This window comes from Frieseomelitta varia, unplaced genomic scaffold, assembly GCF_011392965.1.
Source record: "Frieseomelitta varia isolate USP_RPSP 00005682 unplaced genomic scaffold, Fvar_1.2 scaffold_897, whole genome shotgun sequence".
Lineage (NCBI taxonomy): Eukaryota > Metazoa > Arthropoda > Insecta > Hymenoptera > Apidae > Frieseomelitta > Frieseomelitta varia.
The window spans coordinates 280,983-303,995 of NW_025110697.1; the positions used below are offsets into that span (position 1 = coordinate 280,983).

General features: G+C 33.2%; 3 protein-coding genes across 6 annotated transcripts; 1 reads left to right on the forward strand and 2 right to left on the reverse strand.

The window, feature by feature from the left end:
- Positions 1–245: 245 nt before the first annotated feature.
- LOC122537239 (alanine aminotransferase 1) lies at positions 246–14,599 on the forward strand. 4 transcript variants are annotated; one of them, XM_043670264.1, is made up of 6 exons: positions 246–757; positions 8,330–8,743; positions 11,577–11,906; positions 12,566–13,010; positions 13,239–13,507; positions 13,634–14,599. In XM_043670264.1, exons 2-6 carry the CDS (start codon positions 8,438–8,440, stop codon positions 13,910–13,912), a joined length of 1,629 nt encoding a protein of 542 aa, XP_043526199.1. In that variant the 5' UTR covers positions 246–757; positions 8,330–8,437; the 3' UTR covers positions 13,913–14,599. The 4 variants fall into 4 exon arrangements, with proteins under 4 accessions (XP_043526199.1, XP_043526198.1, XP_043526200.1 ...); XM_043670263.1 differs by having other exon boundaries at positions 246–482; XM_043670265.1 differs by lacking the exon at positions 246–757 and adding an exon at positions 2,543–2,660.
- A 311-nt stretch (positions 14,600–14,910) lies between these two features.
- LOC122537238 (cysteine sulfinic acid decarboxylase) lies at positions 14,911–18,908 on the reverse strand. Its single transcript, XM_043670261.1, has 2 exons — positions 18,334–18,908; positions 14,911–16,411 (listed from the first exon to the last, which is right to left on the reverse strand). Exons 1-2 carry the CDS (start codon positions 18,598–18,600, stop codon positions 15,035–15,037), a joined length of 1,644 nt encoding a protein of 547 aa, XP_043526196.1. The 5' UTR covers positions 18,601–18,908; the 3' UTR covers positions 14,911–15,034.
- A 584-nt stretch (positions 18,909–19,492) lies between these two features.
- LOC122537244 (brain protein I3) lies at positions 19,493–22,899 on the reverse strand. The gene is made up of 3 exons (XM_043670270.1): positions 22,022–22,899; positions 21,418–21,590; positions 19,493–21,261 (listed from the first exon to the last, which is right to left on the reverse strand). The coding sequence occupies exons 1-3, from the start codon at positions 22,089–22,091 to the stop codon at positions 21,130–21,132; spliced, it is 375 nt and encodes a 124-aa protein (XP_043526205.1). The 5' UTR covers positions 22,092–22,899; the 3' UTR covers positions 19,493–21,129.
- Between the last annotated feature and the right edge of the window lie 114 nt (positions 22,900–23,013).

Here is a 23,013-nt window from a genome sequence, read left to right on the forward strand (position 1 = left end):
TATATCTTATATATTTATATGTATATATTATATTTCAAATATTTCGCACGTTTTCAAATATGCTTTTAACTCTATGACTTTCAAATTTCCCACAGACGCATAACTATCCGCAATTTCTCAATCATTTCAATTCATCTCGTATCTCTCCTTAATATATCCTTTTACATGGAAGGGATGAGATAACGAACAACAACAAAAGAGCTCAGAGTACAGAGATCGCGACCTGGCTGCAGTAGTAAATAACATAACCTATGATCTGATTTACGCCAGTAAATGGAAAGAGTGTGTGTTCATCTCGGGGGTCGCATTTTGCGCACGCTCCGTTCTGCAGCGAGAGCACGCAGACGAACGTGGTTGGAGTATCACCACCGGGGGACAAGTATCACCACTAGCGAATTCGTGGAAGCTAACGGCGATCACGTCTGAACCCTCCGTGAAACTGATAAACGCATTCATTCCGGCTGGCCGAATGAGGTTTTAAGGTGAGAGAACGGTGCAACGCGTGTCGGGCGAGGAATGCGTAAGGAAAGCTTTCTAGAGGTCCCCGAGATCCTTCTCTTTAATCCGCGACAGAGCATGAAACTTAAAAGCCAGACCCGTGATATGCGTCTCAAAGACGATGGTCCAACGTGAGTTGACTGACTTGAAGCACTTAGAAACAAAGCATACTTGTGATAGAAGACTAGTAACCGTTCCATCGAGTTTGTTGGTCTGGTGGTTCTGTCCAACACGCTATTGGTTATTCCAACTAGGGAAGGTAAGAGCTACTTGAAATTTTTCATAGAAGCAAGGGATCCTATTCATACATTGGGTAAAGTTTCATTCAAGTTATTCTGTTTTATTAAGTTTATTATTCTTTATTATTCGTGTGGTTAATTCAAAAATATTTTATTCAGCTAGAATAAATTCTATGAGTTAAAATTCTCCTCCCATGAAAATTGCAACGAATCTGGTTTTGAATAGGTAATATCTATCACACCGGAATGTCAAATAACTGTAATTAAAGATACTTCGGAGAAAGTTAAAACGTTGATACGATAGAAGACGCGTAAAATAGCGTTAATTAATACGACATTTTGCCCGCGTGAAAGTACACAACACAATTGTAAGGTCAGATGAAGAGGACTCGTCGTGATTCCCTATTAGTCAATCGATTATTTCATTCGTATTTCCTGTTATTATTTATTCTTCTTTTCTATTTATGCATATCGAGAGCTAATAAGTTAAATTTTTCTGTTTGAGTATGTAATTGAGACAATCGAACATAAATAGAAAGTATTTTAAACCGTGTCGTCATATCAGTTCTTGCTTTCGTTGAGTGACAACCTATTTACTCTGCTTTCTATTTGTTCTTACAATTATGGGTAGTCGTACTTTGAAAATGACGTAATATGCCAATTTTTAGTTCATTTCGTAGAATTTTTATTTTAAATTTCAATTTTGAAAACTTAATATTGATCCAGATTGCACTTCTATGTAGATAGGGAATATAGTTCAGAAAAGATTAACTAAAGAGATCAAGGCTATCAGTTAAGTAAGTCACGGTAAACATTAAGATTTCAAAGTCGAGCAATTAGTATCCATAAGTAACTGCAACAGTTTTCCAGTTTGAAAAATTCTTCGAAGTCAGTTCTGTATTAAATTCCATAAAAATGATTCATTTCAAATTTTTAATTTTATTTATTATTTATTTTTTAATAGAATTTCAAATGTCGAGATTAATTAACATAGTTATAGAAATTCAATAAATAAGTTAGAAAATAGAAAATTTATTTATTGTATTATTTACTTTATTTCTATTGACTTCACTTATTTTATTTATTATCTGTTTTTTAATGTAATAGGAATCTAGTGAAAGAATGGAAAATAGAAACTTTATTTATTTAAATATTTAATGGTATAAGCTCGATAATGTAGTCAAAAAATATTGTTTACTGGATTTAGAGACAGTGATTAGTTTGATCGATAAAACAGTATTTTTATTTTCATTATTGCTACATACTTAATGACGTAACTAGATACCAATATAAGAGACAAGATAATTCGTATAACAGATAACAATGATGTAAGATATAATTTATTATATTTATCATTTGCTAATTTTTTTTTTATTATTAAAGAAATCGAAATGGGATTATCTATAATGGGGGAATCTTATATAATACAAAACTTACATAATATAAATATTTAAATATCTAGCTGTTTACAGTGTATCCATCTAAACATTCATTTTATTGTATTGTTTCTAATTCATTTAATCTAGTTTAATGACTTAATAATTTAATTATCTACTGAGAATGCGAAAATAGCATTTCGTGAATTTATTTGATATAGTAGAACGTTAGATGTCGCATCGATAACATTCTTCATCGAATAATCTCGCATATAATTGTTATTAAAAAGAAAAATGGAAAATTTGTCTTGTTAATGATATTATATATGAGCAAAATATTAATTTATTTTATTTTATTTGTTAATGGAATATACATTATGTCACTGTATAAATGGGAATGAAATATTTTCCATCGTCGAATTCGTACGTTCCTGGTCCCATTATTATAATTTCATCTATTGCGCATGTGTAGCAATTTGCTCCGAAAGTCGGTGTAGTTCGATCTGAAAATTCAATTAACAGGTGTTCACTTAATCAAAAGGCTCTCGTAAGTTGTCCTTCCATCATAATGCTTCCCTCTTTACAAACTTGATGAGCTGGTCTAATTACATATACACAAAATAAGAAAAAACATTGAATGATTCCAATTTCGATTCTAAAAAGTTCTGATTACATAATGCCATTATATTCAAGTGTATATATATATATGCGTCTGTATACATATATATATGTATACAAATATATCCATATCTATTTCAATTTTTTCCATTACTTGCGTACAGTAAATTCTAGAAATATTCACACTTCTTTTAATGTTTCTCTTTTGACTTTTAATTTAATTTGCCTACCTACTTTTATTATAACTAATCAATATCTCTTAGCAAAATTTATACAAAAAGCTTAACCATTGTAATACATACTTATACAGTCTGTTATTTTCTCAGAGAAGTATTAATTGAGCTAATCATTTATAATGAATAATTGTGGGAGTATGAATCCTTTTATGGACTGTTAATATACTGATGTACTGTTAATATACTGTGTTTATAGACTAAAACGCTAAAGGCCATATATGTCAATGTGAGAATTCTGTGAATCCTGTTGAATTATAAAAAGTCTTCCATTGAAACTATACTGTTAATAATTTTCTTTTGAAACTTTATACTAGTTCATTTTTTAATATTTCTTGTTGTTTGTCCAATTATAATATTGGTTCAAATTAATGCAGTTCTGGGAGTTTAGAATTTATAGATACTTCTTGTGACTCCACGTCTATGTCATTGAAAACTTCATACTCCTAAAATACATTGACATTATCTGTTATTACTGAAATAATAATGCTTTTTGCAGATATTTTTAGAACATCATTTTGCTGTCCCCTCATCTCATTTGTGCTACTTTAATTATCTATTTGTGAATGACATTGCTGATTCAGTTGTTACGTGTTTTCGTGCTTTTTTGACAAAATGTCAAATTATTGCACCGTATGTGACAGTAATAACGTTAATTTTAACCGTTTTTATTTTGCAATCTCTCTTTCTCTCTCTCTCTCTCTCTCTCTCTCTCTCTCTCTCTCTCCCTCTCCCTTTCTCTCTCTTTCGCCGCGGCCGCGAGGACGGATGGACACGTTGAGCGTGATTTAAGCGCGATCAGAGCGGCGAGATATGTTACGGCAATTTAAAAGCGGCGAAGTGGTTGGACGCGGCGAGAAGAGCACGCTGGCGCGTAGTCCGCTTGGAAGCGGAAAATTAAACGCGAGTATGATTTTAGGCGGGCAATTTATATGTAAATGACCACGAACCATTCTGGCTATATGTATGTCCCACGGATCTCTCTGACGTCTCTTTCTCGCTACCACTCTCTCTCTCTCTCTCTCTCTCTCTCTCTCTCTCTCTGTGTTCCTTTCTCGCTTGGTTTCGCCACCGCCGGACCGTTTTATCTCGAGCACAGATATCTAATAACGCTCATTGTCTCGATGTCGCGATGATTCGACCACGGAGACTAATCCACTCGCGTGCGCCCGCGTTCTACCAGCGAAATTGAACTCGTACCTTTTCCCATGGATCTCTCCCGTTGTTGCCGAGGGAGCGATGCTTGGTAAACCTAATCGCCTCTTTGCAATCTTTCCGCCGCGATAGATCGCCAACTCGCGTCGACAAACATCGCAGACTCGTCGTTTGCGGCGGCGAGAAAGAGAGAAAGAGAGAGAAAACACGATCGATCGCGATCCAGGATTTTCATCTCCTTCGAAATCGAGAAACAACATTTTCTCTTCTTTCCCTTTACTTCATCTACCGACGAAAGTATTGAAGTATAAAATTTGCAGCAGAGAACATGGGAAAATTTGTAGAAACGCGAGGAAAATTTGGTATATACAGAGCACACAAGCTTCTGTTTTACTAAAATTCGTTCGACCCACTAAATATAGACTCGTGAGTGAGACGTAAATGTATGAATATTCGATAATTCGAAAAGAAAAAAAAACTCTATTATAAATATATTCGAGTCTCTGAAGAGTCACTGTTGTAAACGTAAATGAAATTTCGATGGGGAATTCCAAGTTGACCGTTTTTGTAGCTTCAGTGTTAAAAACGTCACATCAACATCATTATTAATAGTTCGAGACAAGTTCTTGTTTATTCTTCGAGCACGCTTTCGCGAAAATCGTGTTATTTTTAGACGTTGCATTATCTCGGCAAACAATTTCAGTTTGCGGGACAAATTACAATTAGGGATGTCTGTTTCGCGCGTGTATGCTAGCCCGAATCACAATCTGTGCAATTTTTAATTATTCCTACATGTGTATTTCTGAATATACGCTGTCGTGCATGAATAATCGAACGCCTATTGTCATTCCATTGAATGGTGGATATTTTCGTTTTGTCGTTTCCAATGTCACATATTGGCCTGACGAGTATTTACGTCTTACACTGTGACTGCCAAATTTACCCGGGAATTTTCCGTTTCACTCAAGTTCCATATTCGGTTTTTTTTAGCAAACGGTTGAATAAAATTTCAGACTAAAAACACCTTTTCATTTCAATCCTTCAAACATGTCAGCGTCAAAGAGACATGTTTCCAAAAAATGTTTCGCCCGTGTTTCAAAAATCTCTGACGCATGTTAAAAATGTACCAACGAATGTAAGTTCATATACCTGTATTTTCCTGTTCATCGTATCCACGGTTGTACTTTATCGATACGTTACTTCAGCGAATGATTTTTTTTTAATTGGAGTAAACAGCTACAATAAATAATTAATCGAGAAAATCGTTTTACAATTTAACCGAGAAAATCTGCGTAGCTAGAGATCGCTATATATAAATGTAGTAAAATAATAATGGAATATATTCGGAGATATCCTGAACTAAAAGATAGTAAACGCAGTTGACAAGTGTACGTATCGATCGTTTGTAACTGGAAAGTTACATGTTTATATAATCACGCAACGCTGTTATAAAAATTAGATTAATGATTCGTAATGATTACTGTACTATAATCGCATTGTCATAATGATTACTATGATACTAGAATTTTTAGAATTTATAATATAATTTTCTTATAAGAGGAGAAAATGATCAATCAACAATATACTCGTACAATAAAGAACATGTTTTGTTCATTGCAAGCATTTCTGATGAATGAAACAATTATAGTAAAAATAATGTATAGATAAAGAATAAAACGTATGTAAGTCTGTCAAGTCATGTTAAACTATCGTAACGTTTATTGAGAAAAATACGTTTTCATGTATTCAATTTATAGTTAATTCATAATTAATACGCATTCCAGATAATTAAAAATTAAACTTAAATCGAGCATGGCTCGATTTTTTCTTCAAATTTCGTAAAAGTCGCTAGTTTTGCAGAACTGAGATGAAACAGCGACGAGAGAAATAAGGAAAACAGCGAATGCAATATTTGAGATTAACCGAGAAAGAGACTCGACGGTGTAAATGGCTGTCGAGAAGAAATTGCAAACGAAACGTTGCGGATTGATTTCACTCTCGATCGGAATGCATCAGCGGAAATTCGTTTGACATGGCGTTCGATCGGCGCGATTATTTCATAAACCGGTGGCACTCGCGTTTACGGGAAACAAATATCCGCGGGGGCGCCAGACTTTTCATTCATCTCCTCTTATTTTCATCGCGGACAACGAAACGATAATAACGAAGACGAGTCGAAATCGACAAGCATGTACGCAACGTGTAACTTTTAAATGTGGAACGCGGTTATGCGCTACTTTAACCTCTTGGCGATGGAATGACGTGCCACGCACGTCGAGTATATTTTGTCCCAAATCGCAACATTCCCTTGGTTTCAAATATATTTAAATTTAAAAAAGACAAAACAAATGACAAACGATAAGTTTGTCAGTTAATAATATCTGCGCAGTGACGTCGTACCGACGGGTACAAAATGAAAGCGACGAGTTACTGAGACACGGCTCGGTCACTCGTTATGGTCCGCGAACCAGTCGCCAGCGCAAAGGGGAGTACAGGGTGGGCGAAAAATCGCTTCCTACCGTGAAAACAAGTCCGTGATATTTTTATTTACGTACATGGCGGTCGATGGCATACGATTTCGAAGGAAATAATTCTCGAAAACACAACGAGAAACTCATCTTCGCTCTTGGGCTGAATTTGAAATTCGTAAAACTCGACTGTTTTCTTCTTTTTCTTGTGTTTTGACGTGACAAAGTCGCATTTTGACGAACAAAGACAGGCGAGAAGAAACGTTTCGGCCCACCCTGTGTGTACGAAACGGCGCGTGTACACCGACGCTCGGCAACGATTTGCAAAGTAAATAGCGCTTTTAACCACGCGCGTCGCCGCCCGCCCTGCTATTTGTTAATTATCGCGATTATGTAACGCGAGCATCACGGCCCTGTCCCCGTAGAAAAAGAAACTGCTTGCGCTGGTTGTTTGTGTAACCGTGATCTCCGCTGCTTGTTTCTCATTAATTTGGCATCTGTTGCATCTTGCGCGATACACGCGCGTGACACGCCTCTTCGCTATCCGGGGGTTGTAATATCCGTATTCGGGGGGCGGCTGCGCGCTCGTACGTCCCTCGGCCGGGGTTTTCTCTGATTATTCATCTTCTCTGCATCAAAGCTCCGCTGCTCGTGTAATAAATAAACAAATAAATATGCGCGTACGTGCGCGTGTGCAGAGTGTCCTTCCTTTTTCCGGTTTTAAGAAGAAAAAAAAAAAAAACGTGCGCTTAAAAATTCTTCTTTCGAGATAGAACGGCGTAATGAGTAATAACGTATACGTATCAAACGGCGTGATAAATTCGTAGAGATGGATGGAGATCGAGGACCAATTTCCCTCAGCCTCCAAGGTCATTGGACTTTTGCGCCATTGGATTTTTACGCGCGAAGGGTGGTTGAAGCAAAAGCTGAAACAAGAGCGCTCTAGACTTTATAACGCGTTACGCACGTCGAGAATATTTGGCGAAGAATTGCGGGGCTGGGGAGAAACAGTAAAATGTAAAATAGTAGATAGAATGTTTTTATTATTTTATTCTTATTATAAATATTTTTAAATATTTTTATTATAAATATTATTATTATAAATATTTTTAAATATTTTTATTTTCTCGTGTGTGTTTGTAAATATTTTTAAATGTTTTTATTTTCTCGTGTGTGTAGTTACATATGGAAATAGTATCGTGAAATAAGTATTTCATTAAAATATGGGAAAATAATATTCCATTCAAGTAATATTTCACAGAGTAGTAGTATTTAGAATAATGGTATTGCAACTAATAGTATATACAGGGTGTTTCGTAACTTGTGGGAGCCTATCGACCGTAAAATAATACGCCTAAAAATAATGAAAAAAAGTCACATAATATATGTCCTGTCTGTCTTCGTTTATGAGATACAATGAATTTTCTGTTTTAATTACTTTTACAAAAGATGCTCGAAATGACCACGTTGCATTTGAAGACAAGCCTGCACGCGTCTTGTCATTCGTCTGGTTACTCTCTCTATCATTCCTGGTGGAATTTCTCGAATTTGTCGGAAGCCTTGCTCTATTCTATTTCGTAGTATTTCAGCATGTTNTTATTTTGCACTCTCTCTCTCTCTCTCTCTCTCTCTCTCTCTCTCTCTCTCTCTCTCTATCTCTCTCTCTCTTTCTCTCTCTCTCTCTCTCTCTCTCTCTCTCTCTCTCTCTCTCTCGACTCCACCCGTTTAATGTTTGCTTTTAGCGCCCTGCGCATGCGCGGACGTCCTTTCCCCCACCCTACGATCGTCAAGCGAATTAGCGGAAACGTCTGGTAACTGGAAGTAAAAAGAGAGGACCGACCGGTGAAACGATGCCGCAGGCACGCTGGTGGAACGCTGTTATCGCGAGCAGTCGGCCTAGGACGTGGGAACAACTGACTGCTTCCGGGGGGTCAGGGACGTCGAGAGGCAGAACATCTGCACGTTTGACGGCTACTGAGTCGGTAGTCCACCGGCCGGCTTCCGACAGAATACATTGTCGCGGCATGGCGAGTGGTCCACCTGGGAGTAAGGTCCTCACCGAGGACAATGTCTTCACCAACCTTCGAAAAATGGAATATGCAGTGCGTGGTCCTCTCCTTCTGCGCGCTCTCGAGATCGAGAAGGAACTCCAAAAGGTAAGAAATCATGGTCATCATCATCATCATCACATATATATGTATGTACATACCGATAAGAGATAACTGATCATTTCCAGTCACCAGTTTCCGTAGCTTAATCCTGCGCTATCAAGGTCTTTTGCGAGCCCGACAGAATACCGATTTTACTCATTGCACTGCAAAATGGGAAGATTCCCTAACCATTTTGAACATTTGAATTTTATAACCTTAAACGATATGAAAGTACTTTAGTGAATTGCAGAATCTTTTATGTACACCAAGCTTAAATGACTTCATTTGCGTTGTTAGTTTGAAAAATATTAATATTCCATTGCAGGGCTGATTCGCGTGATACATCGTGTTATACGCTTTGGTATCGAACGCTTCCATTGAAATCGATCGACTATTTAAATGGACGCAACCTACGGGAATGAAATTCGGTTATAATGGTAATGTTCGATTTCAGCTGTTTCGGATAATTGACAGCTACGATAATGAGACGCAAATGGCATTCACGGTGTAATTTTACATCTGTAAAGGATGTAAATAGTTTTGCGATGAATTGTGAGAACAGTACATTTTTGTCGGCTATTATATCCCGAATATTTGTACATGGAAGTTGTATTCCAATGTCATTTAAAGAAATCTGTTATCTGTCTTTTCTTTGATTGTTAGTGACAAGGTAGATAATACAGATAATATATGAGAGGAGTGTGATTAGATGAAACTTTAAATCAGTTAACAAATATATTTTGACGTGGCTTACCAGAAAAAGCTCATCTAGTTAACGAATTATACAACGTAAATAAAGTAATTTTAAACGTCCTTAAGAATATTAATGCTTAAAATTTAAATTTACTGATACATATATATATTTTACATATTTTTATAGTTTCTATATATTTTACATGTTTAAATAAAAGTACAAGAGAAAAAGGAACATTTTGTTTTATAGTGGAGATTAAATAATGATACATCGAATACAAGTTCGATTGGTTCCGATTGATGTTGGAACCACCTGTCGCTGAGGCTTGACTCAAGGTGTAAGCCACTAAAAATAGTATTCAATTGACGTCGATTAGTATAAACGGATGTTATGCGCAACAAAAATATTTTATTCACTTTTTAGATAAAATTCCAATCGAACTTTACTTATGTACAAACGTAGATATATACTGTATTTAATTATGTAGTACAAGAAATACATACAGACGTAATTGCATTATGAATGAACATTTAAAATTATGAAACAGTATGTGTATGCTGTACATACTTCGTAATGCTTCATAATTCGAAATTAAATAAATTATAATTTTGTTGTTTAAAAATGGATTTTATTTCTATTATTTGTATGTTTATTACAAAAAGAAAAAACAAGCATAGAAACAATATGTGCATATACTACATAATTATTGTACATGATATACTTATATTTATAATTTTCAAATTTCATATCATTTAAGAACTATAAATTTTTCAGCTTTTTACAATTAATCGTCACTGAAAACGAGCATCATTAATGTATCGAATAAAACGAATATTAATCAGTGGCTGGTTCAAAAACGAGCTTAGTATGTAATAAGAACCATTTAAATGGCTTATTTGTTTGACTGTGCAATTTGATACCATAAACTGTAAAGAAAGATCAACATACAGCAGTCTTGATGTGTATGTTAACTCGTGTTACACATCAATATCTGTTACATGCCAGTTGTGTCGAACACAATATTATCTTCAATTCTAAAAAAAAAATGTACGAGAATAAATATAACAGTTTATGTAATAAAAGATAATAATTTTTGTAAAATGTACAGTAGCAGTTTTTACAGAAAGATAAAAGTAAATATTTGTTTGAAGAATTTAGAAGCTTACAGAAATAAACTTTATGAGTACCTATAAATGGTCTATATATTTTATACGTCTATTTGTTTATGAAAATATATAGCTTCATTCAGGATAATCTATTTCGTAACTACGTGACTTTTGCGATAAATAGTCTGTGATCGTTTGACTTTCTGGAATTCTTGAAGTGAGTCATAAAGAGGGAATAATGCCAACGATAGTATTTCACGTCATAGTTGTTTCATTATAGGTATAAATGAAACAATTGCCCCGAGATCTTCTAGTTTTTCTAGAACTATTATCAGAAATTCATTTAAAAAAAGCTCCAATTGGTATTGATTAAAAACAAGTGTAAGCATGTCTGAGCATCATAAAAGTTTAAAATTTTATTTAATTTTATGCTTGACTTACATGATTATTATTCTGTACATATTGAATATGAGTAATACACTATACACAATGCATAATGCTTGCTTGATTGAATCGATACATTTAAATGTTAAACAATTGCCTCATACAAAATGAAAGAAAAATACAATTTACTTAGGATCTAATAAAAACGATAAGTGACGAGGAAAATCCGATATTTGCGCTTTCACTCTGCTAAACCTGCAGACTAAATATAATTTATAATAAAAGCAAAGGAATATTGTAAATTAATAATCTTATACAAATCATGATTATTATCATTCACATATTGTAAAATGTACATAAAAATAGGTAATTAATTAAAGAACGAAGTCTCAGTAAGTTTCATATAAAAAAATTATAATAGTTTAATGAGATTAATATTATAAAAAGCTCAAAATGGCATAACACTTATGTATACCTAATTAGTTACAAAGATAATTAATATTTAAAATATTAATAGAATAATATTGTTTTGTAGTATAATTTTTATTTAAATATATCAGCTATGTAAATTTTATTATAATTTGTAAAGTATATTTTATATTATTAAGTATATAAATATACTAAATTTGTATATTAATACGTTATTTTATTTCAGGGAGCTAAAAAGCCATTCAAGGAGGTGATAAAAGCGAACGTGGGGGATGCACACGCTATGGGCCAGCAGCCTATCACCTTCTTGAGGCAAGTACTGACCTTGACGGTGTCGCCAAACCTTCTCAATGATCCTAGTTATCCCGAGGACGCGAAAGAACGAGCCAGGACTATATTGTGCCAGTGTAAAGGAGGCAGCGTTGGTTCGTACTCGGAATCGGCGGGAATCGAGGTCATCCGGAAACATGCTGCGCAATACATTCAAGATCGTGATGGGATTCCCTCTGATTATCATAACATCATCCTCTCGAACGGCGCCTCAGATGGAATCAAAGTGTGCAGATTATTTCTCTTGTATTTCATTGTTAAGCACAATAGGAACGATATAACAAGATCATAAATTAAGACAATAGTTTTATGATTTTACTATATGGTTTCTATACATGGTGTTTCAAAATTATGAGCCAGTTTAGCATGCTGTAAAAGAAAAGGAACATTTTCTGTTTAGTAATATGATGAAGATGGATAAAATTAACTATTGAGATTCAAAAATTGATAAATATTATGATTTGATAGATATGCTAGGTTAGAATGATGCTGATTAGAGGATGATTAAATATTTGGGAGAAAGCGAAAGCAAAAATATTTATAAAACAAAGCAAAGCAATAGTAACAGAAGGTTTGGACAGACTACGTTTGTAAATGTGAAATCAGCTATATATTTTTAAAGCTTCATTACTAAAAGAAAAAACCAAATTGGATGTAAAATTAAACAATTACCTTTTGTTTGATGAACTTGTAGTTCTGAAACATCTGTGTATTATTTTAAATGATCAGGTCACATATTACGCAACTACAATCTTTGAAGAAACATTTACAATCTGTTAACAAATGTCCAAATAAAAAATTCAGATTATTCTGTGACCTTCAATTTAATTTTGAAAGAGTATATGAACAATCCATGTAATTACTTTTGTTGCATTTATGTTACAGTCTTTTCTGAAACTGTTCAATGAGAAAGTAGATGGAAAACCATCGGGGGTGATGATCCCAATTCCACAATACCCTCTATACTCTGCCACTCTGGCTGAATTTGGCTTGGCCCAAATTGGTTACTATCTCAATGAGGAGAACAAGTGGGCGTTGGATATTTCCGAATTAGATAGAGCATTAAGTGAATCAAGGAGAATATGTAACCCTCGTGTGTTGGTCGTAATAAATCCTGGTAATCCAACTGGACAAGTCCTTACGCGGACCAATATCGAAGATATCATCCGGTTCGCCTATAAAAACCATTTGTTCCTATTGGCTGACGAAGTTTATCAGGATAATGTTTATGATAAAGACAGTGCCTTCCACTCGTTCAAGAAGGTGATGACAGAGATGGGAGAACCTTACTGTAAAATGGAGCTGGCTTCATTCATGTCTGTATCTAAAGGTACACTCTAATTTGAAATTAAGTTGATTTTTTACTAATTTAATTGCTAAATATATTATAAATATTCACTATTTTCAATATGTCTAGTTAAGTAATAAGTTTAGAAAGTAGTGCCTACGTCAGATTCTTATAATGCTTGATATGGAATTGTTCAGTATTATTTTTGGAAAATTCCAAATATTTGTTGGAATAGATACTAAGATATCTCTTTGTACGCACGTGTTTCAGGTTACATGGGAGAATGTGGAATCCGCGGCGGGTACGGGGAATTTGTCAACATGGATCCTAAAGTAATGGCGATATTGTTAAAGTCGATCTCAGCGATGCTGTGTCCTACTGTTCTTGGTCAGGTAGTGATGGATGTTGTGGTAAATCCCCCAAAACCGAATGAGCCATCCTATCAATTGTTTGAAAAGGAAAAGCAGCACACTTTATGCTCTTTAGCAGAGAGATCTCAGTTGGTAGTTGATACTTTAAATAGCATTCCAGGTTTTAAGGTACGTTTTAAAAATTTATTATAGAAATTTGTCATAGAAATTTCAAACATCATTAATTTTTCACGCGTGAGAGTTCCTACATTTTTATTGAAAGAAAAAAAACTTCAAGATTTCAATTTTTGATAGGTTAACCCAGCTATGGGTGCAATGTACGTATTTCCGCGAATCGAATTGCCCAAAAAAGCCATAGCAGCAGCGGAGAAAGAAGGTCAACAACCTGATGTCTTCTACGCGTTTAAACTATTGGAGTCTACCGGAATCTGCGTAATACCGGGTTCCGGTTTTGGACAGCGACCTGGAACCTATCACTTCAGAACGACTATCTTGCCACAAAAGGAAAAAATGAAAATGATGCTCGAGAGTCTAAAGCAATTTCACATTAGATTCCTCGAAGAGTACAAATAATGAATATAATGGAAATTTTCATGCATTTTATTTCATCCTGAACGTGTCAGGGTTATGGATATCATACGGCAGTATTAAATTTCCATAAAATTGTCACAAATTTATTCGGAGGAATTTTCAAATGTATATTATTTTGCATTTTCCAACGAAGAAATATTATAAAATGAATTTATAGAATTATATTAGATCTGTTGTGTCTGGCACCGAAGGGATTATATGATTCTATGTAAATGTATTATCTACACGAAATGAAATTCACAATTCATCGAATACTTGTATATAGTATATTGTAGTTACGTTTGAAAGATCGTACGACATAGAATCGATGAGCTTATTATTTCACAACCGTTGGAATGTATGGTGGGTGTTTGTACGTGTGTACTATAATTCGCGGATAACTGACAATGTTTTTTATAATACAACGATATTGCCAGATTACATTGCAAACAAATTATATTGAAAACTTGCATTGAACAGACTATAACTTGTTTAGAGGTCTAGAGAAATAAATTGTTAACGTATAAGCAGGATATACGTATATGTAGATGAACCTGAAAATGAAGTTCACCCACCAGAGAAGATTTATGTGTTCACATTTGTCAAAGATCCTCGACGTTAATAAAAAAAAAAAGTTCAGCATACTGAATATTTTAGTAATTAATACTGACACGTAAACAAAATACGTAAGAAGTTCACTAACTCGTAAATAGATATGATTGAAAATCGCATCAAAGATCTTGATCCGATAAAGAGCTACTTAACATTCAAGTTTTAAACGAGATCAAAATGATCAGGTGTTCATTCATGCTCTACAAACAACTGTTATGCTCGTTTTACTGAGTGTTTAAACGATTATATATTCGTTATTTAAATAATTTTTGTGGAACAAAAATTTAATGTATTTCAAAGAAAGATATATCAGGAAAACGAATTTTTCGAAGAGGAAACACAAAAGAAACAAAAAATAAAAAAATAAATATATAAAATAAATCGACTGATTATTATTTAAAAAATATGTGTATATATATATTTTTTTTTTATTGAAAGCTTTCGCTGTTAACAGAAATTCTTGGCGAAATTGAAAGCTACATAACTAAAACTTTAATTCAAAAGGTACAAATTCTACAGATCAACGGCGAGCCTCTCAATCTCCTCTGCGAAGAATCTCATGTCAGCCTCGGTGAGCCCAGAGTTTTGCAAAACGAGTCTGAAAAAGTTAGGTAACTCGCATAGAGGCTGATACGTGATCAACATCGAGCCCTTCTTCATCATACGCTCCTTCACGGCTGGCCCGATTTTCTGGAGAGCCTTCGATAGTTCGTCGCCTTGCAAGTGACGTTTCGAGGGTGGCACGTACCAGAAACAAACGTTGGTGCACTCGGGTTCGAGCATCAGCTTAAAGCCTTCTCGGTGTCTTATGTAATTTGTGAAGTACCGCGCCAGTTCGAACACTCGGTCCACGTGTTTCTCCAATCCTCGAGTGCCCTTCGCCTTCCACATAAACCAGAATTTCAGCACGTCTGCCCTCCGGCCGCACTGAATGTGCTTGTCACCACTGTCGAAAGAAGTATCATAAAATTTATCAGGTTGAAAGAGATAACTGGCTTTTGAACCGTGCGCTGCTTGCAGGAGACCCTCGTGACGCAATAACAATGTCGAACATTGCTGTGGAGCGGCCAACAATTTGTGTGGATTCCAAGTGACAGAATCTGCCAGCTCGACGCCAGCCAGGAGATGCCTGTGCTTCTTTGACATCAAAGCTCCCCCTCCCCAAGCTGCATCTACGTGGTACCACAGATTGTATTTCTTGCAAATAAGGGCTATCTCTTTTAATGGATCGAAGGCACCTAGAACTGTAGTTCCTGCTGTGGCAGAGACCATCAAAGGCACTGCATCTTCGTCAAGAGCTCTCTTAATCTGTGCTTCTAGGTCTGTTACGCACATCTTTCCTGTACTGTTAGTTTTTACTTCGTAGACATTACTAGTACCTAATCCCAAAAATGCACTGAGTTTCTTGACAGAGTAGTGAGAATCTTTGGATGTGAAAATTATTAATCTGCCAGCACCGGATAAACCTAACTCTTTCAACTCGGGAAACCTATAGTGCCGTGCCAGATTAATTGCATAGCCATTGGCAATAGAACCACCAGGGCAGAATATTCCTTCACCTCTGCCATCCTTCCAGCCAACTATCTTTCTCATTTCGTACAGTACCTCCTCTTCCATTAAGGAAAACACTGGAGAAACTTCATAAGTATAGACTGAAGGGTTCAAGGCGTCTGTTAACCATTGCCCAAGAAGACCATACGGATCCACACTGGAATATAACTGATTTATGAATCGAGGATGGCCTGTTTTTACGCTGTATTTAATTATATTGCGGGCAAGAGTAGCAAGCTTTTTATGAGATGATCCTTGGTCAGACAATTTTAAATCAATAGCTGATTGAAGTGCTGCTGGTTCCATCCATTCCACTACTCTGTTTTTCCTTGAAGTTCCCTGAAAAATAAGTTTGTTGTATAATATAAAATTTGTTATTTAATACTTTCGTAACTAGTGACTCAGTATTTTGTTCTCCAATATTTTAAGTTATAGGTATAAATTTTTAAATTGTTTCAGGTGGATAGAAAAAGTTATCCATCCTGACAGAGAACAAACATTATAGAAGTCACAATGATCATTAATTGTTATCATTGACAACATTCAAAGAATTGAAATTAATTGACTGCAGCTTGAAAGCTTGAAGAAATTGTTAGTGAATAATGTTTCTGTGATTGAAATCAGAATAATTCATTGCCTCAGAGAATTGTAACTTCCTAAAAATTTCCATGCATTAATATAAGAACTAGTTTCTTTTCTTCTGCGACGCAGTTTTTCTTCTATTCTTATTTTATAATTCAGCTTGAAAATAGAGTAACCTGACAAGCAACTTACGGCGTAGTTCTTCGTGCACGAACGCATAGCGAATCATTAATGAGTGAAGGAAAGCTAACATAATTACGTTTGATTTACGTTTTGATGATTAAGAAAGAGGAATACATCAATTTTATAATTTAATAATTTTAAAATTTGCTTTAATTAAATGATGTAATTATCTCGAACGAAGATTTAAATTTATCTAGAGGAAATGATTATCATTATTTCACTTCTATTAAAATTATAAGAACAATTATAACAATTATAAAAATTTATCTCAATAATATTCACTAATATGAAGTATACGTGTTCAATTTAAAGGATCAAGAAAGCAAAAGACAGAAAAAGAAAAAACATTTCTATGAAATGTTTAGTACACTTTATTAAAATACGGAGGAAAAATGAAGGAAAGAAATTTTTACGGCGGTAATGTTCTTGACGTGTAAATTGGATAATTCAAAGTGAATGGCTTTAAAGTAAAAAGATTGAAGGCGTTCGAGTGTAACGTTAATTGTAGAAATCATATTTTTTGTTCAGTTTTACCTCGACGAGTAAAACTATAAATTTCTTCTAGTAACATTTTATACATGTTATATGCTCCTTTAAATTATCTAAAAAATTTTTATTTAAACTTTCTAATTTATTATTAACATTGAAATGTTAAAGAAGTTATTTATATTAAAATCTAATTTATTGAAAAAATAATTAGTAATGAAAATTTTAAAAAAAGATATTAATCCAATTGACTTGGTTCAAAATTTTTCAATTTCTTAATAATACTCAAAAAATAAAAAAAGAATAATAATATATCTTATTCTGTATATTAATTAATTATTATATTGAATATACAATTTGTAATTTAAGTAAGTTTATAATATAAAATTGTGACTAAAAATTATTATTCAAAGAACGGGTAAGAAGTTGCACTGTTTCATGCGGAAAATATAACAGGTGCTTTCCAGGTTTTTTCAAGTCAATAAACCCTGATTGAAATGCCAATGTAATTTCCAGAATCAAAGTGCGTCACGCACTTTTCTCCTTGAATTTTTCCTGATCGAACTTGGAATCGTTCTTGGAATCGTGTTCCATAATCGTACAGATTCATAAAAACGTGTTAATACACGTGATAGTACTATCAGGAAAATAAATCGCAAAAACTGAATGAAAGAAACCAACATGAATGATCTAGATCTTCTAATTCTCGTGCGTCATAATTCATGTAACTATCAACTTATTTTTAGTAAATAAGGCGTTGCAAATTAATGAACTTCGAGTAAAATTGCCTCAATTTAAAAAAAAAACAAAAAAATATTTAAGTGATCTTTTGAACAATTTACTAGAAATTTTAATTCACTTTATTGCATAATTATTCAATTCTATTTTCTTTTATTCTAAATAACTTGTCAAACGTACACTAATTTATTCCAATAATAATTAGAAGAAAATAAATATATAAATATATATATATATATTCTTCTAACAATAAATTTTAACAATAAACTTACCTCAAAAACTGCTTCTTTCAGAAGTAGATCGACAAAACTCTTCATAAACTTTTCATGGACCTCTCGCACTGGAAGACTTTTATAATTACAATTTTCTTCGTTGTCTTTGTTGATAATAAATTCTGGACAATTTTGACAATCCTCTTCATCGTCGTCGGAAGATACACGAGCAGGATTGCTTTGTAAACTGTTGTCACAAACTTTCCCCAAGAAATTATTTCTTATTTGATCAGAGGAGACGCTCAAAGTTTCCTCGTTGGCCGGCATGGTTGCGCATCGAGGTTTTCTTCAATCTGCTCCGCGTGGTGCTCGTACAGTTTCCTTTATACTAATGTCCACGGACCAAGGACAAGATTGTTGCGTGTTAACTACCTTCAGTTGCATTTGCTTCACCGAGATTCGCGAGATTGGTTCTCCTTTCTTGCCTGTTTTTCTAACGGATATCGCAAACAAAACCTTGGATGAATTGGGAAATTATCCTCTTTTCTCTTTTCTGATCCAACAAATAGAGCGTCCATTTGCTAAGAAAAATGTTCAGAATACAATAGTAATAAATTTGCATTTTACTTTAGCTGTCTAGTTTTTATCAGGATTAATTACTATTTTTCTTCTTTTGTTCCTTTGACTTTACACCAAGCACTCCTTTGTTGAAGATTAATCAATTGGAAAATTATAATAATATTAGTGTATATTGGTACACAATTTGACCTTGGAATTATTCTTGAATTATTCTGCAATTATTCTGTAATTTAAGAAAAAAAAGGAATAAAAAAATATATTTAAGTAAAGAAGATAGATAAATATTCAAATAAGATGCTCATTATTGATAATGATAATAACTGATGTTTCTAGTAGCATTACATAATTTTATTATGCCTGTGAGTTATGTGTATGCAAATTTGGATTTTCATCATCCATAACATATAATTAAATGACACTCAATCTTTTCTAGAAACTTTACTATAAGTATCTAGACATACTATAAGTATCCTAAGAAAACTCTTGAAATCAGTTTTAAATATTTTTCAGCATCAATCAAAATTGTCTGATTAAATAATGAAGATAATTAAAAATAATTAAAAATTAAAGATCATGATAAGTAATATTTTTGTGAGATTTCATTTGAATTAAGAATTAAAGGCATATAGATAATGTAGAGTTCGATAATGATTGTATACATTCCAATAATGCGACGAAAAAAGAAAACACTTATGTCATATACATACGCATATATGAATATGCATGTTGAAGATCATGATGAAGTGCGAATATATCATTCACATATCGCGTGTACAGTGTCTAATATCATTAGGATGTGAGTTTCTTGAATTACAACCGCCGAGAGTACCAAATTTCAATCAACACGAATAATACTGTTCATATTTTGTATTAAATATGTTGATCTGTGTATTCAAGGAACAAGATCTCTGAGAACGAAATATATTCGTAATCGAATATTAATCATTAATTAAATCATTAAACATTGTATAATTGTATTATTTGATGTTACTTAATATTTATCTTATAGGTATGTTTCACCTGTGTTACACAGTATTTAGAAATTTCTTATAGTTTCAAAAATTAATAATAATTGCAGTTTTTAATAACAGTTTCATTTTGTGTTATACAAATATGTTTTTAGAGAAGCCAAACGTACCTTTCTGTTTACAGAAGAATTATTAGTAGTTTAGAAAAATATTTCGTGTTTTCAGGTACTTAGTGTCTTAGTACATCATCTAGCATAATACAATATATTATTCTTTTCGTTTGAATCTAGTCAGCGTAAAATTATAGACCGAAATCCTTTCAAAAGTCAGATCTGGACCAATTTAACAAATAGAGATAATTTCTATCAACATTAGAATGACATTTGTTTTATAAAAATATAAATTGCAATGCGAATGATTAATAAGTTTCATTTCACTCACACTCTCACATTCATTACAACATCGACTACATTTACAGGAAAAGATTTACTAAGTTTCCCCTTTGAGATTCAAACGTATTTTTAGAAACGCATTACAAGTGCATATGCATCAAGAAACGTCGCTGTAAAACAATGACGTAAATAATAAAAGCACAGGCCACAAATTTCATTGAATTTATTTTTAATAAAATATATAAACTTTGATAAGTTATTTTATTAAAAGTTATTCAAAATACTTTGTATGCAAAATACTCCTAATCAGTAAGTACTGGTTACGAAAGAATTTCAATGAAATCTGTTTAAGATAACTTTTATATCTGCAAATATATTTTAAGTACATGATTCCGAATCATTTTCATTGCTTTTTTTTTATTATCTGATAGAAATATATTTAAAATGCTATGCTATATCTATATATTATATATTTTAAAGTATATAATAATATTAATATATATAAATATAAACTATTTCATTTTTCATTATAACAAAATATCCTATATTAAAGAGCAACAACGTTAATCAATACCTTACAGGAAGTTGCATAAAATTTACAAAATAGCACAAGTTCTGTTTAAATCACCAAAGTTTTAAATGCATAGAGTATTAAATGCTTAATTGTATGTCAACATTTTACAAACTTGTGTTTCTCATAATTACCAATTGTATACATCCCTAATCATTGGAACATTACTTTCCCTTAGAATACCTTACATAGATTATCACCCAGTTGCACAATACCAGTAAAAAATTAATTTCTTATGCTTTGTTTTTACACTTCCTTATTTAAATTATTACAGTAGTTGCATTTAAGTTAGCTTAATAATGCATTTACTTCCCGTCAGAGTCGTGTCACTACACATAGTAACATATTAACCGAAATAGGCACCGCAATTAGAACAACGCCGAGTCTTTAACAATAAGCAGCAAATTATTCCAAATGGAAAGAACAGGATTGCACACAGTAGTCCCAGACATGTAAAATCATCTTCCATTACGCCCACCTATGTTTTTAAAATCTAATTTTAATCCTTACTTTTCGAATTAGATATACAAAATTTATAAATTCAATAAGAAAAATATATGTTATAATTAAGAGGCCCAAATAAATTCACTCAATGCGAAGGATATTAAAATTAAATCCATTACAAATTACTTACTCTGCATGCAGGACATCCTCCAACTAAAATTATCTCTGGCATAATTATTGTGGTTGATTGTGTAGAACCATAAGAAGGTACATAGTTGTAATTATTAGTTCCACTAGTGCTAGGAAAATATCCCGGAGGTGGAGGCCAAGAAGTAGATCCTCCACATTGTGTTGCATTGTAACCTAAAGGTGATTGTCATGAAGAATTAGCTATATAAAACATTTCAATCTTCATACGAGAGAATAATAACAGGAATTACTTCTTCTGGTTTTGCATGATAATATTTAATATGCAACCTTAACAATGTATACCATATTGTCTATTAATATTGTATCTATATTGTATATTGTGTATATTGTATAAATATATATATAAATTTTTTTTAATAAGTTTTAAGTTACTTTCTAATATAAAAAAACTACATAATTATAAAAAGAATCGAATGAAGTTGAACAATTTCTTTTTTCAAATTTTATATACGATCTTCGTACAATAGGAAATGCCAAGAACTGTTTCAGGGTGCAGTCGATCGAACAAAATATGTAATTCGAACTCCTCAACTGCAATTCAAATTACGTCTAAACGTTAAGACGATGCATAATATTTTGCCCACCTTTTAGTGCGGTGGCCGCTGCGTAAGACGGAGGTCTATCATCCCCTGTAGTTAATGGTTGATTCTCCATCGTTTAACAATTGAATCAATCGCTTTTGTTAGCAATTCGTACGATTCAATTAAATAATTAGCATTGAGCACAATGGCTTTTTGACAGTTAGCACTGCGCAATGATCCCTGGGCCTCGTGACACAATGTCAAAACAACTGGTGCATCACTACTTTCACTTGAGAGGATTCATTAAATCCCATAAGATTAAGATTTTGCTTTTATCTTCCCGATTAGAAATTGGAGCTTTATTGGCTGATGGTTGATGACGTCATTTCATTATATTGAGTTTGAATTTGATACAAATCGTTTCGAATTGCATGACTCACGTGCTGCGCCTCATCCCTGCGGTCGTTAGATAATGATATTCCATCAGTCGTCTATTTGTTTTTTTTTCTCGTACGATGTAACAGTCGTAATTTTTTACGTAATTAATACGAGCAATTCAACGTACGAGTCGAAAAGAGTTTCTAGATTGAATTGAAATGGATCGTTGCCCGTCGTGCGAGAATCAGGCGTAATTAAATTAGCAATCGCAACAGCAATTTAAATGAACAATTTAAATTTTCATTTTCATCGTCGAAGTTAACGTAAAAATCAAATTTCTTATTTGACTTTTTATCTGGAGTTTTTATCTTCCTAAATATTTGTTTGAAAATCATCAAATATTTATATAGTTGTCTTCGTTGTTCGATTACGTTGATTAAATTACATGAAGTGGATGTTAAAGTAATTAAGACCAAAACGGACAAAATAAATATGAAACGAAAATAAAATATTTAAATATGCATGAATTTATATAATTTATTAACAATTGAACTGTTTTGCAACAAATAAGCTTAGGTTATAATAAAGGTTAGGTTATCAATCCGTTTGCGCCCCTTATAGGCAAATGCATGAACCTGTACATTTAGTGCATGTATTTTTGGTCATTACAAATTTAT

Bases quoted from the DNA above. Each gene is read 5' to 3' on its own strand.
- LOC122537238 (XM_043670261.1), bottom strand. From the start codon at position 18,600: ATGCCGGCCAACGAGGAAACTTTGAGCGTCTCCTCTGATCAAATAAGA. The intron at 16,412-18,333 runs GTAAGTTTATTG...CTTATTTTTCAG, and splicing joins TGAAAGAAGCAGTTTTTGAG to GGAACTTCAAGGAAAAACAG.
- LOC122537244 (XM_043670270.1), bottom strand. From the start codon at position 22,091: ATGGAGAATCAACCATTAACTACAGGGGATGATAGACCTCCGTCTTAC. The intron at 21,591-22,021 runs GTGGGCAAAATA...AATCACCTTTAG, and splicing joins AGCGGCCACCGCACTAAAAG to GTTACAATGCAACACAATGT. The intron at 21,262-21,417 runs GTAAGTAATTTG...TTAAAAACATAG, and splicing joins GAGGATGTCCTGCATGCAGA to GTGGGCGTAATGGAAGATGA.
- LOC122537239 (XM_043670264.1), top strand. From the start codon at position 8,438: ATGCCGCAGGCACGCTGGTGGAACGCTGTTATCGCGAGCAGTCGGCCT. The intron at 8,744-11,576 runs GTAAGAAATCAT...ATTTTATTTCAG, and splicing joins TCGAGAAGGAACTCCAAAAG to GGAGCTAAAAAGCCATTCAA. The intron at 13,011-13,238 runs GTACACTCTAAT...CACGTGTTTCAG, and splicing joins ATTCATGTCTGTATCTAAAG to GTTACATGGGAGAATGTGGA.